The sequence below is a fragment of the Olea europaea genome, unplaced genomic scaffold (genome assembly GCF_002742605.1).
Source record: "Olea europaea var. sylvestris unplaced genomic scaffold, O_europaea_v1 scaffold3224, whole genome shotgun sequence".
NCBI lineage: Eukaryota > Viridiplantae > Streptophyta > Magnoliopsida > Lamiales > Oleaceae > Olea > Olea europaea.
In genome coordinates, this window is record NW_019251099.1 from 11831 (window position 1) to 28098 (window position 16268).

Here is a 16268-nt window from a genome sequence, read left to right on the forward strand (position 1 = left end):
CGAAAAAAAAAAACCAAAAAAAAAAAAAAAAAAAAGTGGTCAGCCCAAATAGATGTCGAATATGAGAAATGCAGTGCAACCTGATGATGGAAATAGACGAAGAACAACTCCTCGACGATGGGAAAGATGAAAAACCAAACTGTAGGCAACTAAAATCAAAGACCTAGACGGAAGAGCTAGATGTTGGAAGCTACAGGATATCTCGATTTCACCGAACGAAGAACTGCCTATAGATGACGCCGTAGACTACGAAGACGCCGCCTGAAACATGAAGACTGGACGCTAACAGAGAGCACGCATGGGTAAGATAATTTAGGGCTCTAATAACATGTAATTAGGAGAGAAGAAAAATAAGGAAAAATAATTTTTTCATACGTAAAATTATAGGAGAAATACACACACACACATGCACATTGGGAATTCTATATTAGAAAGAATCCTAATTAGAGATCCCTATAATTAAGGTTATATATATATATATATATATATATATATATATATTCTATAATAGTATTGATTGTATCTGATAGAGATCCCAGATTTACGTCTAACTTTGAAATAGTTTACAAGATGCTATGGAATCTAAACTAAAGTTCAGTATAGCATATCATCCACAAAATGGAAGGTCAATCAAAGAGAAGCATTCAAATCCTATAAGATTCAAATTTCGAGTGGAGGATAAAGTCTTCTTGAAAGTAGCACCGATGAAAGGAGTGCTCCATTTGGGTAAGAAGGAAAGGTTAAGACCTTGATCTATTTGAAATTCTAAAGAAGGCTGGAAATGGGGCCGACTGAATTGCATTGCCACCTAAATTTATAGCAGTGCATAATTTGTTTCACATCTTCATGCTTAGAAAGTATGTTCATGATCCTAGTCATGTGGTAGATTTTCAATTTTTGGAAGTACATAAAGATTTGACATATGATAAAGCACCAACAAAGATACTCAATAGGAAGGTACGCGTGTTAAATATAAAGAGATTCATCTAGTGAAGGTGCAATGGTGCGATCATGGATTAGAAGATACAAATTTGGAAAAAAAGAGGCTATCAAAGACAAATATCAAGAACTCTTTGACTAAGGTGATTTCGAGAACGAAAAACTTTTTAGGAGGAAGGGATGTAATATCCTAGAAATATTGAATATATAATATGATAAAATGATTTATATGCATTGTTGTAGTTGTTGCATGGTAATAAGTACTTTGAGTTTAGTTTGAAATTTCAAGGAAAGTTATCAAGTGCAACATCTTGAAGTTTGTGGACTCGAGTTTAAACAAGGAAAATATTCGTTTTATACAAAATAGAATTTATATAGGGCGGACCCATATTGGGTCATGTGGTGTCAAATGACCCAATTAAACTTTTGGTTTCTTTTTTATATTTTTTTCATAAAATAGTTGTTTTGACCCCTTTACCTCCTACTTTGATGCACGCATTACGAAATGTCAAATAAAATCAAAATACTACATTCTTAATACCATTTTAAACTGCTCGTGATTTAGTTTTTCGCTTTTTAATGGAATGCGAACCAACCAAACATAGCAAAAGTTATGATGCATCAAAGTATATCGTTCCAAATTAGTATTTCAAAATTTTTGATAATATGCTAACTTTCAAAATTCGTTGATGATTGTGTACTATCCTAATCGACAAATTGTTTATATCATGTAGAAGCTCATTTCGAGAACTACATCGTAGTCATATTGAATTATCCAAAATATATCGAAAATAGTTAAATATACATCAAATGTACATCTGAAAAGAGGCGTCTAGCTCATGTTTTCTTTAAAAGGTTTCAATTATTTCATTAACGTTAATTATTTTTGCGCGATAAATTTTTTAGTATAAAGTACATCAATTTATTAGGAAATTTTGCATTGAATATAACGTTAAAAAAAATTTAGGATTGTTGCTGATTAGATGTAATTCGAATTATTTTTACATTAAATTTAAATTTCAATTACTTTCTAGATTGAATGTGAATTTTATTTCAATTCATTTACTTCCTATATTCAATTTGATACTTTGTTTTCTTTCTTGCAGTCTTCTATTGAAGCTCAGCTAGTAGGAACATGTTTTTCTTTGTCTTCAGGTACATGGTTTCAAAAATCAAATCGTTCAAGGAAAATTCATATTTATGTCTTCAGCTACAGGTTTTCAAAAACCGAATCTTCCAGGAAAATTATTTTTCTTCATCTTCAGGAACATATTATCGTCTTGCAGTCTTCTGTTGGAGCTCAACAATCCAAGCATTGCATCTTACATATCTGGACGGTGGGTGGATTGCACAAAACAAAAAAGCCACAACTACCTGGATTTCATCCAACATACAAACAACGGAATTCAGGAACATCTTCACACAACCATTTTTCATAAACAACAACAAAGTTTAGGGAATTTTGCAGGCAACCAGTTTTCTTTCCAAAAAATTGTATACCATTCGTCATCAATGGCAGCAAGAAAGCATCTCCCAAGATTCAGATCTATCCACGAAGCCTTTATCTCCGATGGTAACCCACAACATGTATTGGGATCCATTTTCTCTCAATATAACTAGCACTATTGTGAAATGGCACTCCTGTCAGTTATATTTCTATATTAAATATATTGACCGGCAATTTATTGGTTAATTGGTGGAAGCGAACTCACACAAAAATGCTTGTTCAAATAAAAAGAATAATTTCAATTGGTGCATATGTTGGAGATGTCCTTACTAACAAAGTTTCGTTAACATGCAATTTCATCTTTTCATCCAATAAGAGTTCTAAACGATACTATTTCTATCCAAATTCAACATATTAAATTATCTCGAAATTTAATATTCAATAAAATTAAGCTAAGACTTCATCATTCTTAAAATTACTTACCAGATATATGTACTTATTTAATAGAACATTATAATGCTACTTTCCGCCAAATCTTATTTATATCAAAGTTTAAATCTATAAAATTAAAAAATGTTATACTTAAATATATTAGCAAACCAAGACTAATAAACGATCTTTAATAAATAAAGGAAAAATAAATTAAATAGGACTAACTAGTGTGATAATGGTATAAATAACACGACTTTGTCAATGAAATGGTAAACAAAATTTTACAAGTAGCAAAATTCATATAACAATATTGATAATGATATAATTATAAGATGTTTTCAAAATATCAAAATGCGTATTAAATTCTTTTCATTAATATTGTATTTTTTTTTATAAATTACACTTTAATTTTTGATCCACAACATAAAAAGTTTGGGTCTGCCCTTGAATTTATATGATCATCATATGAAGGATTTAAGTATTTTTAACCGTATAATTCAAATTTCAAAATATTTGGATAAATTTATCTTTTAAGTTATGAAATGAATATTCGTAATGATTCGAATTATAAATTCGGGGCATTATAGTTTTCAAATCTGAAAGTTGACTTCAAGTCTCTCAATGGCTTTATATACTAAGAATCGAAATCCACGAATACCAGCAGCCAGCCATACCTTTATCCACTTATTAGCAAACTTCTCATATAATGGCATTTTCCCCCATAAATTTCTTTAAATTAACTATGTCCAATAGCCAAATCCTTAAGCTTTTTGTTCTTCAGTGCCTATTCATATTTCTGTGTCTTCCTTGTTTAGGATTTCGTGCAGAAACAGACACTATTACAAGAAATCTTGTTCTAAATGACCCCAACACCATATCATCAAGAGGCAACGTCTTCAAATTGGGATTCTTCTCCCCTGATAATACCACCGAAAACCGCTACTTTGGTATATTTTACAGGCTACAGCATTTCTGAATCAACAGTGATATGGGTGGCCAACAGGGACAAGCCTATTCCAGGTTCTTCCAGCAGTGTAACGATATCCCGAGATGGGAATATCGTACTAACGAATGCAGAAAGTGAGATTGTTTGGTCATCAAATGTTACGTTAATGTCAGTGCCCACCTTTTGAGCACTGGAAATCTTGTTCTGCGAGATGATTAAAGTGACCGTACGTTTTGGGAGAGTTTTGGACATCCATCCGATTCTCTTTTGCCCACTTCGAGGTTAACTGACAACATAAATACAGGCAATAAGGTGATCCTGTCCTCATGGAAAACCCCGATGGATCCAGAAGTCGGAAATTTCTCAAATGGTTTCCAGGCTCTGAATATTCCTCAAGCCTTTATTTGGAATGGGAATCGTCCATACTGGCGAAGTGGTCCATGGAATGGGCTGATTTTTATTGGTGTACAAGAGATGTATTCTACATATACCGAAGGATTAACTGTGGTAAATTATCCTCCAGGAACTTACTCTTTCAGTGTGCCAGAGGGGAAATCCTTGATGAGAGTTACTTTGAATTCAAAGGGGAGTTTGGTTCAAACGATGTGGAATGATCACACATAGAATTGGGATATTACATGGTTGGCTCCTCAACACGAATGTGATGTTTATGGGACTTGGGGGCCATTTGGGAGTTGTAATGCTTTGAGTTCACCTATTTGTTCTTGTCTTAGAGGGTTTGAACCAAATAATTCTGAGGAATGGGGAAGAGGAAACTGGTGTGGCGGATGTGTCCTGAGGAAACCATTACTCTGTGATCGAATTAATAATGCGAGCGGTGCTGGAAAAGAAGATGGATTCTTGAGGCTTCGGTTCATGAAAGTGCCGGATTTTGTTGAACGGGGGCCCTTTAGGGCGGTAGAGGAGTGTAGAAGTCTCTGCTCGCTGAATTGTTCATGCATAGCCTATGCACGCGACACAAATCTTGGTTGTATGTTCTGGAGCCAAGAACTGATAGACGTTCAACAATATTCTAACGTTGGTGAAGATCTTTACATTCGTCTAGCTTTTTCAGAACTAGGTACTTATAGTTCTGTTGCCTTTGATAACTTGCCACATAATGTTTCATGAACTCGTTATTGATTAAGCCCAAGTAATTTGATATTTGATTTTTTCAGATGGGCACAAAGACAAAAAGCTGATTACAATCCTTCCAATAGTGGCGGGTTTGGTAGCCATTTTGATTTGCATTTTCATTTATTGGTGGTTGATGGCTAGGCGAAAAGGTAACACAGCATGAACAGTGGATAATTTAGTGGGCTTTACATGTTTACATATGTATCTGTCTGCTAAAGATATTGATTTTCCTTGTGGAACCAGGAGCCAAAGGAAAAGTAGATGCGAAGTTATATGAAGCTGGGCTAACATATCCATCAGATTCGGCCGAGATAGTGCTTAAACATGATATGGATAAAGTTAATCTTGAAGAGTTTCCATTATTCACATTCGAGACTCTTGCAAATGCAACAGACCAATTCCATGATGACAATATGCTTGGAAAGGGTGGTTTTGGTCCTGTTTATAAGGAATTTTCTGTAATCATGGGCTCCAAGTGCTGCATTTTATATAGCTCTCTTGCTGAAATTGCGGCTAATGTGCACGCAGGGTAGATTGGCAGATGGAAAAGAAATTGCAGTGAAGAGGCTTTCAGCAGCATCTGGACAAGGAATGGAAGAATTTATGAATGAAGTGGATGTGATTTCCAAACTCCAACATCGAAATCTTGTAAAATTACTAGGATGTTGTGTCGAGAAAGAAGAGAAAGTTCTCGTTTATGAATATATGCCTAATAAAAGCTTAGACGTGTTTCTATTTGGTTAGTTGAGATTCAACTTTGTTCTCCATCCTTTCAAAACGTCTTCTAGATACTTCACATCCATTGCAGAAGATTCTCGATTGGAAGAAACGTTTTAGTATCATTGAAGGTATTGGGCGAGGCCTTCTCTATCTTCACCGGGATTCTATACTAAAGATAATTCATAGAGATTTGAAACCGAGTAACGTATTGCTCGATAACGACTATAATCCAAAGATTTCAGACTTTGGAATGGCAAGAATATTTGGAGGCAACCAAGAACAATCCAACACTGGAAGAGTCGTCGGAACTTAGTAATCAAGTTTTGAATTTACGAAAGTATTGTTCCCCTTAAAGGCATGCTTGGTACACAGTATTTATATAATACTATGAACATGCCATTCGCTTTTAATATTGGACGATTCAAATTTACATGAATTTATCATGTTTTGCAGTGGATATATGGCACCAGAATATGCAATGGAAGGAAGATTTTTCGAAAAATCTGATGTCTATAGTTTTGGTGTTCTGATGTTAGAAATCATGAGCGGGAAAAAGAACACCAACTTCTACAATCACGAATGGTCATTAAGCCTTTTGGGATGTGTAGGCCACTTTGTAATCTTCCCCCCTTTTTTTCGTGTTTTCAAATATTCCTCGGGATCTTATAAATGATAATTTGTATCAGGCATGGAAATTATGGCTCAGCCTTCATAGATCAAACAATACACAAAGCCGAATTCCATGGAGAGATGGTGAGGTGCATTCACATTGCACTATTGTGTGTACAAGAATTCCCTACTAACCGGCCTACAATTTCGACAGTTCTTGCAATGCTCCTCGAGAAACTGTCGATTGGCTTTTGCAGGATCACCCGATATTTGCCGAGAAGTGGAACCGTAGTCATGTCACCTCTTCCCAGACGGGAGTCTCCATTAACAATGTCGACACTCTTACAACGCTTGGTGGACGATGATTTCCAACTTCTTCCACAGTTTTAATAAAAACGTCTATTTAGTTACATATGTTTTCTATTTCCATTTGTTACATATAATAGCTTGTTAACATTATATTATTTATATGTAATAATCATGAGTTATGTTCGTCCAATTATATGAGATTGAGACGGCTACTTGCATTTTACATAATATCAATTTAGTGTGTACAAGTTTGATTGTAATTTTTTCAATAAATTATGTTTAATATTTATGAAAATAAAATATAAAATATATCGTCCAATTATATGAAATCAAGACGGGGTTACATTCATTTTACTGAAGACTAATTTAGTGTTCATCCAAGTAAGTTTGAATATATTTTTTTTCATCCAACATGTTCACATTTTAATTCCAATCTCCATAATGGTAAATTATTTTGGATTGTGCTACACATATAGTATGCTTTACAGAATTTCTTACAGCACGATGATCGAACTTTGAAATGTCAAAATCTTGCCAGTCACTGCAAATAAATAAATAAACAATAAAAGCGAAAAAAAAAAACAAAAACAAAAACAAAAAACAAAAGAAAGAAAAAAGGCACCTTTTTTCCTTCCTTTTGAAACCTTATCCTTTACATTCCAATTCCAAAATCACACATGAACGTAAACCTATCTAGGGCTGGACAAAACTCTCGAACCGAACCCGATGATTCTTCTCAAGTTAAATACCCGAACGGGTATTTGAATTAAGAACCGACGGATATGGTTCGGTTCTCGATTCTAAGCCAAGACCCGAAGAACCGAATAAGAACAGAATCTCCGTAATTTTTTTAATTAATTTATTTTAAATAAGTAAAATTATTTTATTTTTTCTAAATAAATTTGTTAACTAGTTAATTTAGTTCAAATCATAAAATATGATTTTCCTATTTCTAATTTTCAGTTCAAAATCAACTTAATCAAATTGATCTCAATTTTATCCAAATCTGTTATTATACTATAGTGTCGTTTCTATCGGAGAAAATCGAATTAAAGCTCTACAACATCTCTCTTAATTATTTTGAGCTCGCTATCTTTATCTTTCTATGATTTTAATAATCAAATTTATGAAAAATTCAACAAAGAGAGACGTGAAACACATAAGATTGAACTACGTTATTTTGTAAGAGCTAATATTGAACATATCGTTAATTAAATTAACATAACTTTGTATATAATACGGAATCGAATGGAACTGAACCGAACCGAATAGAACTGAACCCGAACGATTCTATAATTAAATTTGGACCCGACGGTTCCACTTACTAAATACCCGAAAATTTCGGGTCAGTTCGATTTTCGTTTGAACCGAACCGAACCGGACCATGTCCAACCCTAAACCTATCCTTCGAAAACTGAAGTGAAACCATAGCAAAACCCATTCCACGAGGATGACAACTTTGACGCTGGCGTCGACATGATGATAAACCCGACAATCTTATCCCCATCTTTCACGGTCGAAGGTGAACAAATTTTGTGATGAAGCCGCAGACGAAACCGAAGCTGACAACTCCCACGCCAGCATCCTTGACGCCGATGACAGGTCACAGCATGGGTAAGTTTTTTTCGAGTTTAATCTTCATTTTCCTTTTTTTTCTTTTTTCTTTTTTTGCTCTATAGTTTGTTACCTATCACTCTCTTAGTGTAAAGCTAGTTTCCTTTGTTTCAATTGCAAAGATTGAATTTTCTTATTGCTATATGCTTCAGATAAAGTAGTTCTTATTGATAATATTTGGGGAAATTAGCTAAGATATAGCCAAACCTCACTACTATCCATATACCATGTTGAGAATGTAGTCTGTTATAGATATCATTTTGAATATTTGCCTAAACATTTAAAGGGTACAAAACTTCGGCAGACAGGAAGTTAAAATAGGGTTTACCCAATGTATTTGGCTCTACTGTAGGAAAGAATATGAGTATGACATCATGAGATAGGAAAGTTTTATTTGCAAAAAGTACCATGAGGGAGACACAAGGCAAAAAAGATCTCTTAATTTTGTTAAATTTAAAGTAACTTTGTAGGACCTTCAAGAGTCTTTAGCATACTTTCAATTATTTGCTTCCATCAGAAGATGCAAAAAGCTAAAGCGGATTATTGTAGGCTTGAAAACAGTAAGTTGTATATGGACCCAACTTCTGCTTATGCCCAGTTAGCCATCTATATTTGAATGTTCTGTGCGAAGATGAGAATTGATTATTGTCTGTTTTTGGTCAATGAAGGTTATTTAAAAATAAAAAATTTCTGATGATGACAATCCAAACGATTTTTAAAAATTTCTGATGATGACAATCCAAACGATACTAGCATAGGTGAAGAAACGAAAATTATTGGGTCCACTGTTGGAATGAAGTTTAAAGATGAACTTGGAGGAGCATGGCGTATAAACACTTTCCATCTCGAGCACAATCACAGAACAATTCCATCAAATCAAGGCTATACCGATGCAATCGTGAAATCAGTGCTTGTGAAAAGATACTTCAAAATAAATGATATCGCTGGGGCATTCCAAACTACACGTGTCCTAATCCCTATAAAAATTGGAGGTTAAAATTTTGGATAAAAAAATAATGAAATATGTGATGCTTTGTTAATAAACTTTGTGAATTCCATAAAATATGTGGTTTAAATTAATTGTTGACTTTGATTTTTTATTAACTTCATCTTAAACCAAAAAGGGGCTTAGTTTGTAACAATTTAATTTCAATATAAATAGTTTTGATCTACTTGACTTTTTAGAAGTCATGTACAATACGCATAAAAATCCTTTTGCAAGGATAAAATTGGGAAACAAGAGGGGATAATACATTTCACATATAGCTCTTCTAATTTTATAGAATTTAACGTACCAAATATGAAATATGCGTTTGAGGTAAAGTTAAAGTACACTACCTGACTTTGAGAAGAATAATGTTACAAGACAAAATGCGGGACCTAAATTTTGGAGTAGGAAACTTCGTTCAAACTTCATATAAATAGACGTTTCTTGGAATTTTGTATTGCAATAATATTTGATAAAAGAAGAGAACAAACGGATGTTTTTGCATGCATACAAATTCAAATCGATCATTGGCCACACAATTCCGACAATGATTGAAATGAAGGTATGAGTTTCAATCAAATCAAATTTTTGAGGCATTCCGAAAACATGTGTCCTAATCCCTACAAGAATGACATATTCCCGTATTCTTTCCAGCCATCAAACAAACCCAATTCAGCCATAATAATAATAATAATAATAATAATAATAATAATAATAATAATAATAATAATAATAATAACCACGTGAGCATACAACCCATTCATGAATACCAAACAAAATACAATGCCAGTAATATTTACATGTAAATTATTTTAAGGACATCAATAATAGAAAATCAACCTTAAAATAACTAAGATACTCTAGTCATTCCGACAACACCCAAAACCAGTTAGAGGCTTTCTTATATAAAGACTAGGCCTTGGTGGTATGGAGCAAAGAATCATAAACATAGCAGCTTACGTTATACTATAACATTGGCAATCTAAAACTCTGATCATGTGGGGGATTGTTAGATATTTATACAATAAATATAATATGTGAAAATATAGCTAGTTTAAATGGAACGCTCAAATGGTGGAAAGTGTGGAATTTGTGTGGGAGGTCGAAGGTTCGGGTCATGTCACATGCAATAATATAAAAAGTCTTTGATTGGGCCTTGAGCTCTTGGGTTTCCTAGATTTAAATAATAATTTTTTTTTTATTTTAATCATTTTCAGAATTATTTAACTAATCAAACTAGACAGTATAATATGACCTTTTTTCAACAAAACATTACTCTCAAGACATTAAATGTTGCAAATATTTTTGGATCATGGTAAAGGCAGTTGTATCCATTCTATCTATATAAACACACATCTAGCATCGGAAAGATATTATCAAAAAACAAAACCATAATTTTCATATTTTATAATTTTCTATACTTGCATTCTACACATTTTTTTTTCTCTAGAGAACACTTGAGAGTTCTGAAATCAACGTAATTGTTCTACAAGTGGTTTGTTTGATCGTTGTATCCTAAAAGTGATTGTTCATAAAGGTCGCAACATTTATCGACAGACAATTTCACTTTACGACATCATGCTGTCATGAAACTCACTTAATCGATAAGTTTTATTTCTGCATTTTTACTGTTTTGCAAGTTTTCAGCAAGTTACTGCAATTAATTATTTTCCAACATTATAAAGTGAAATTCATTTATAATGAGATCATTTGACTGATAAGTTTAAAGCAAGACTTGTAGTTAAAGGCTATAGATAAAAAGAAGTTGACTTCTTTGATACTTACTCTCCTGTTATTATGATTGCCTCTATTAGGTTGTTAATTGCTATTGCTTCGTTATATGATCTTATTATCTATCAAATGGATGTCAAAACTATATTTTTAAATAGAGACTTAGAAGATGAGATTTATATGGACCAACTTGAGGGATTTGTTATAGAAGGCCTTGATGATAAAGTCCGTAGGCTTGAAAATCCTTTTACGGCCTTAATTAAGCTCCTAAGCAATAACATGAAAAATTTGATATAGTTTTGACATCAAGTTGTTATGTGATAAATGAAGCAGATAAATGCATATATAGCCAATTTGAAAATATTATGGTGTGATAATCTGCTTATATGTTGATGATATACTGATAGTGGGAACTAATTTAGATGTAGTTAATAAGACAAAGTAGTTTTTGAAAAAGCACTTCAAAATAAAAGATTTGGGTGTTGTTGATATCATTCTTGGAATTAAAATAAAAAATATTCCGAAGGAAATATTTTAACCCAATCACAATATCAAGAAAAAGTGCTTAAAAAAGTTTAACCAATATAGTTGTATTCCTGTTAAAACACCTTATGATACAAGCCATCATTTGAGAAAACATTCATGTCCTAGTGTTTCCGCTTTGGAATATGATAGAGTGATTGGTAGTCTCATGTATCTAATAAATTGTACAAGACCTAATATAGCATATGCGGTCGGTAAACTTAGCAGGTATACTAATCTTAATGGTGAATACTGGGATGCTCTCATTCGAGTTTTGAGATATACTCTAGACTAGGGAATACATTATACCAAAATCCCTACTGAATTTGAGGGATATTGTTATGCTAATTGGATTTTCGATACTAATGAAACTATGTCTACGAGTGGAAATGTTTTTACATTGGCAGGCGGTGCTGTATCCTGAAAATCCACTAAACAAACATGCATTGCTAGATCTACTATGAAATCTATGTTCATAGCTTTAGATAAGGCACGTAAAGAAGCTAAATGGTTAAGGAATTTTCTTATGAATGTTCCTTTGTAGTCTAACTCATTTCCCAAGAGCTCAAAATTCATCCAACAATGGAAAGTCTAGACATATTCGGAGGAAGCACAATATTGTGCGTCGGCTTCTTAAGGATGGGATTATAGCTATTGACTATGTGAAGTCAAATGATAATATTGCTGACCTATTAACCAAAGGATTAGCTAGAGAGAAAGTTCAGAAAACATCAAGGGGGATGGAGGCTAAAGCCTATTACAAACCAGATCACCTATAATCTAAACCCAACCTTGCGTTTGGAGATCCCATGGATAAGGTTCAATAGGACAACAAAGTTATTGAAGTGGTCTATGGGGGTATTACGTTGGATTTATTCCAAACCCCTCCCTATGATAGGTAGTACCAACTGTTTTGATTAGAGGATGAGTTAATACTCTTAATACTTACTATAGCTTATATTCAATGGGATGTTTAGATACAGTGCACCATTAACAAAAGAACCTATTTGAGTGTGCAAGTGGGGCTGCTTTCTATGAGAGTTGAGGCTAGTTCTCTGCAGCACTCAAAGAAGCTAGGAAAGTACACGACCGAAATGAACACAACCACAAGAACGCAATGATTATTTTAGAAGTCATGTGTGTGTTCTATTGTCTCAGTTCGTAACTATAATTCTAGAGTTCAAAATCTAGTTCCACTCTATAATTAGCAAGTTCGATTGAATATACAAAGCCAAGGTTCAAGTCAATAGATATCTAAACCTGCGTGATTTCTACCATACCCCAAAACAATATTTATATTTATCTTATTTCTTTCATGTGGGGGATTGTTAGATATTTATACAATAAATATAATATGTAAAATAAATAACAATTTAGATGGAATGTCCAAGTGGTGCAAAGAGTGAAATTTTTGTGGAGGGTCAAGGGTTTGTGTCACGTCCCACGCAATAATATAAAAGGTCTTTGATTGGACCTTGAGCTCTTGGATTTCCTTGATTAAAATAATAACTTTTTTTCAATTTAATCATTTTCAAAATTATTTAACGGGTCATACTAGCTAGTATAATACGACAGTTTTTCAACAACTCGTTATTAACAACCCATTACCCATAAACCATTAAATGTTGCAAATATTTCTAGATCATTGTGGAGATGATTATATTCATTTTGCCTATATAAACACACATCTGGCATTGGAAAAATATTATCAAAATACAAAACCATAATTTCCATATTCGGTAATTTTCTAAACTTGAGTTTTACACTTTTTTCTCTGGAGTACACTTGATAATTCTAAAATCATTCGTGATTGCTGCACAAGTTGTTTGTTTGATCGTTGTGTCCTATGAGCGATTGTCCATAGAGGTTGCAGCGATAATTTCACTTTAGGACATCGTTATGTCACGAGAAAGTTTTATTTCTACATTTTACTATTATGTAAGTTTTTACAAGTTACTGCAACTAACTATTTTTAGACAGTTTCTTCCTTTGAAATATATTACTTAATCAGAAAAAATATTAACCTTGCAATTTGTTCACTCCACGATCTCATTCCATAACTAATTAATAAAAAATTAAAAAAATAAAATTTAATATATAATTCTAGTCAATTGACATGAAAGCCCATGTTTTGTGTCTGCTAGAATACCTCTCACATACTACTTTGATAAAAAGCCCTAAAGGACTTCAATTGGGGCATATTAGAAATCCCTACAACTCTTCAATTTCGATCAGAAAACCCCTCACAAAACCTATTTCAACTCTTCATCCAACAAACTCAACCTCGAAAACTTCCAAATTTCAGATTTACAAGAAAATAGATAAGAAAAGATATACTCTACACATTTAAAATGAGGGCAATGACCTAAACTTACTTCAAACAAGTTCAGGGATCTTTTGCTCACAGTAGGAAGAGTCTCCAATGAGAAGACTTCAGTGTAAAGACCCAAATTTTCTCAAGATTTGAATCGCTACCAAAATTTCATTTATATTTTAAACAACATGGCATGCAATAATATATATAATTATGAAATGTTAATTTACTCAAAATATCTTAAATGTGCATTTTGGAAAGATCACATAGAATTAAACTGTAAATTAAGAATTAGAGGCAAAATCATTTTACATGTGTATTATATATATATATATATAGAGTGAAAATGGGTTATGAAATATTATTATCATAAAAACTTATTCAAAGCATAATTAAATAGTAAACATTGTATAAAGTTAAGTGAAAATTTAATTTTCCTTTTTTTTCATCAACAGGTACAGAGATACTAGGCATGTGACAGGACCCCCATAATTGGTTCAAATTTGCATTAAATCATATCACCAGCAATATCAACTTCCTTGGATAATAAGGTATATATATTTTCTCTTTCTTTAGTAAGTGGGACATGGCCTTAAGATTCACCCATTTTAAAATTATTATAGTACATTGCATTTATTAGACATGTACGACAAACTTTAAATCAATTCCCAAAGCTACTCGATGTCTAACCCTCCAATTTCACATAATTATTTATGCCAAAAACTAAAATAGCAAGGAAAACACAAAATACCCAAAACAAGTTAAAACTTTTCAAGTCATCGTATGAAATTACATGTCCAAACAAATCTATACCAGATTTCAAATTAAATGAACAAGTTCAATAAATTAATAAGCTAAGAAAGTAGCTAAAACTTAGAATTTAAGACACGTTACACTGAGTTATTTGATTTAGTCCCATAAATCTTTGCCCAACGACTGCACCTCATCGCCAGCCAATCAACGATTGGATCTAATATGTGAGGAGTAAGCAAAATGGTGAGTATATAGGAATACTCAGTAAGATATAAAAATAATGGTGCAATCTCGAATAAAAAATTTTAAAACTTGTGTTAGAATATCATACCTTCGTTATATCTTTAGAAATCGATAAGAGTTCATATTATATCATATCATCTACACCGGAATGGCCATATCATTCATATCATAGCTTTAACTTTAATGAGTAAAATAATTCATCAACATGAAAAAATAATTTAAACAGGACAGAATCAACTGCACCTCGTTATCCTACCTTGTTAACTTGCTTTAATTTTGGAAGACAAAACAAAAAAAATCATGTTCCCTTATTTTTTTTCCGCCTGTGCTAGGTTTATAGTGCATGTATATTTATGTGTGTCCCCTCCACTATACATGTATCTATATACATAAGCAAGAATATCCTATCTGCAAGAGTTGGCATGTAGTGGGAAACGTATAGAATAGGGTGGGTAATTGGATAAAGTTGAGGAAAAAAGAATTTGAAACAAAATGTTGGACCAAGTCTAATCAAAATAGGATTTATACACGTGTTAACTGCAACCCCAAACTAAAACATTTCCGTACATGTGGAGTACCTCCACTTACATTCAATGTTATAATTAAATAAAAATAAATTAGCTTTTAATAATTTCTTCAAACTGCAATATCTTGGAGCTGACTTATCCAAATGAACTTTTTCTCGAGCTTAAATTACGTAATTAATTATGATATATCCAACTAGTCCAATATTCATATACCTAGCATTGCTCTACCAATATCTAAATACTTGACATAATTAAAATTGGAATTTAATATATATAACACTTTTAGTCCCTAACATTTCAAAATATTAAAAATATAACATATAAAAAAATTATTTCTATTCTATGAAAATCTTCGAGACTTTACAATCTCCCATCCTTAAAATATTTTCGTCCTCGAAAATTACCTTGGCTAATCGAAGAGTTCTAGATTCTTGGTTTTAAGCTCCTCTTCCTTCTCCCAAGTTGATTCGTCAAGTCTATGATTTCGCCATTGGAACTTAACCAAGAGGACTTCCCTATTTATGAGTTGATGCACTTTTTTTTGTCAAAAATCATTGTCGGGATTTCTTCATATGATAAGTCTTTGTGCACCTCTTATGTTTAATAACCCACCACATGATTGGGATCATGAACATATTTTTGAGCATCGAAACACGAAACACGAAACACGTTATGCATTGCTGCAAGTTCAGGTGGTAAGGCAAGTCGATAAGTCATAACACCAATTCTTTCATGAATTTCGAAAGGTCCAATAAAAATTGCAATCTCAATTTTTTATTCTTATCAAATCTTAATACACCTTTTATGGGTGCTACTTTCAGGAAAACTTTGTCTTCCATACCAAATTCCAAATCCTTCTTCTACCGTCGGCATAACTTTTCTATCGGTCCTGTGCTATCCTTATTCTAGCTTCTAATCTTGTCAACCGCCTCAACTATTGTTCAATGATTTTCGGACCCAAAATTCTATTCTCTCCAACCTCGTCCCAATGGATAGGGGATCTGCACTTCCTAACGTAAAGAGCTTCATCTTGACCC

The 16268-nt window shown here is 32.9% G+C and overlaps 1 protein-coding gene across 3 annotated transcripts; it reads left to right on the top strand.

Annotated features, from left to right (window-relative positions):
• The first annotated feature begins 3525 nt into the window (after positions 1 to 3525).
• LOC111385619 (G-type lectin S-receptor-like serine/threonine-protein kinase At1g11330) lies at positions 3526 to 6762 on the top strand. Of its 3 annotated transcripts, none has more exons than XM_023010033.1 (7): positions 3526 to 4845; positions 4943 to 5050; positions 5145 to 5350; positions 5430 to 5640; positions 5690 to 6225; positions 6308 to 6374; positions 6445 to 6762. In XM_023010033.1, the coding sequence occupies exons 1-5, from the start codon at positions 4641 to 4643 to the stop codon at positions 5932 to 5934; spliced, it is 975 nt and encodes a 324-aa protein (XP_022865801.1). In that variant the 5' UTR covers positions 3526 to 4640; the 3' UTR covers positions 5935 to 6225; positions 6308 to 6374; positions 6445 to 6762. The 3 variants fall into 3 exon arrangements, with proteins under 3 accessions (XP_022865801.1, XP_022865800.1, XP_022865799.1); XM_023010032.1 differs by having other exon boundaries at positions 5690 to 5958; positions 6075 to 6225; positions 6308 to 6762; XM_023010031.1 differs by having other exon boundaries at positions 6308 to 6762.
• Positions 6763 to 16268: the final 9506 nt, after the last annotated feature.

Coding starts and splice junctions, on each gene's coding strand:
- LOC111385619 (XM_023010031.1), top strand. CDS start 4,641: ATGAAAGTGCCGGATTTTGTTGAACGGGGGCCCTTTAGGGCGGTAGAG. Junction 4,846..4,942: donor TCTAGCTTTTTCAGAACTAG/GTACTTATAGTT, acceptor TGATTTTTTCAG/ATGGGCACAAAGACAAAAAG. Junction 5,641..5,689: donor CTTAGACGTGTTTCTATTTG/GTTAGTTGAGAT, acceptor AACGTCTTCTAG/ATACTTCACATCCATTGCAG.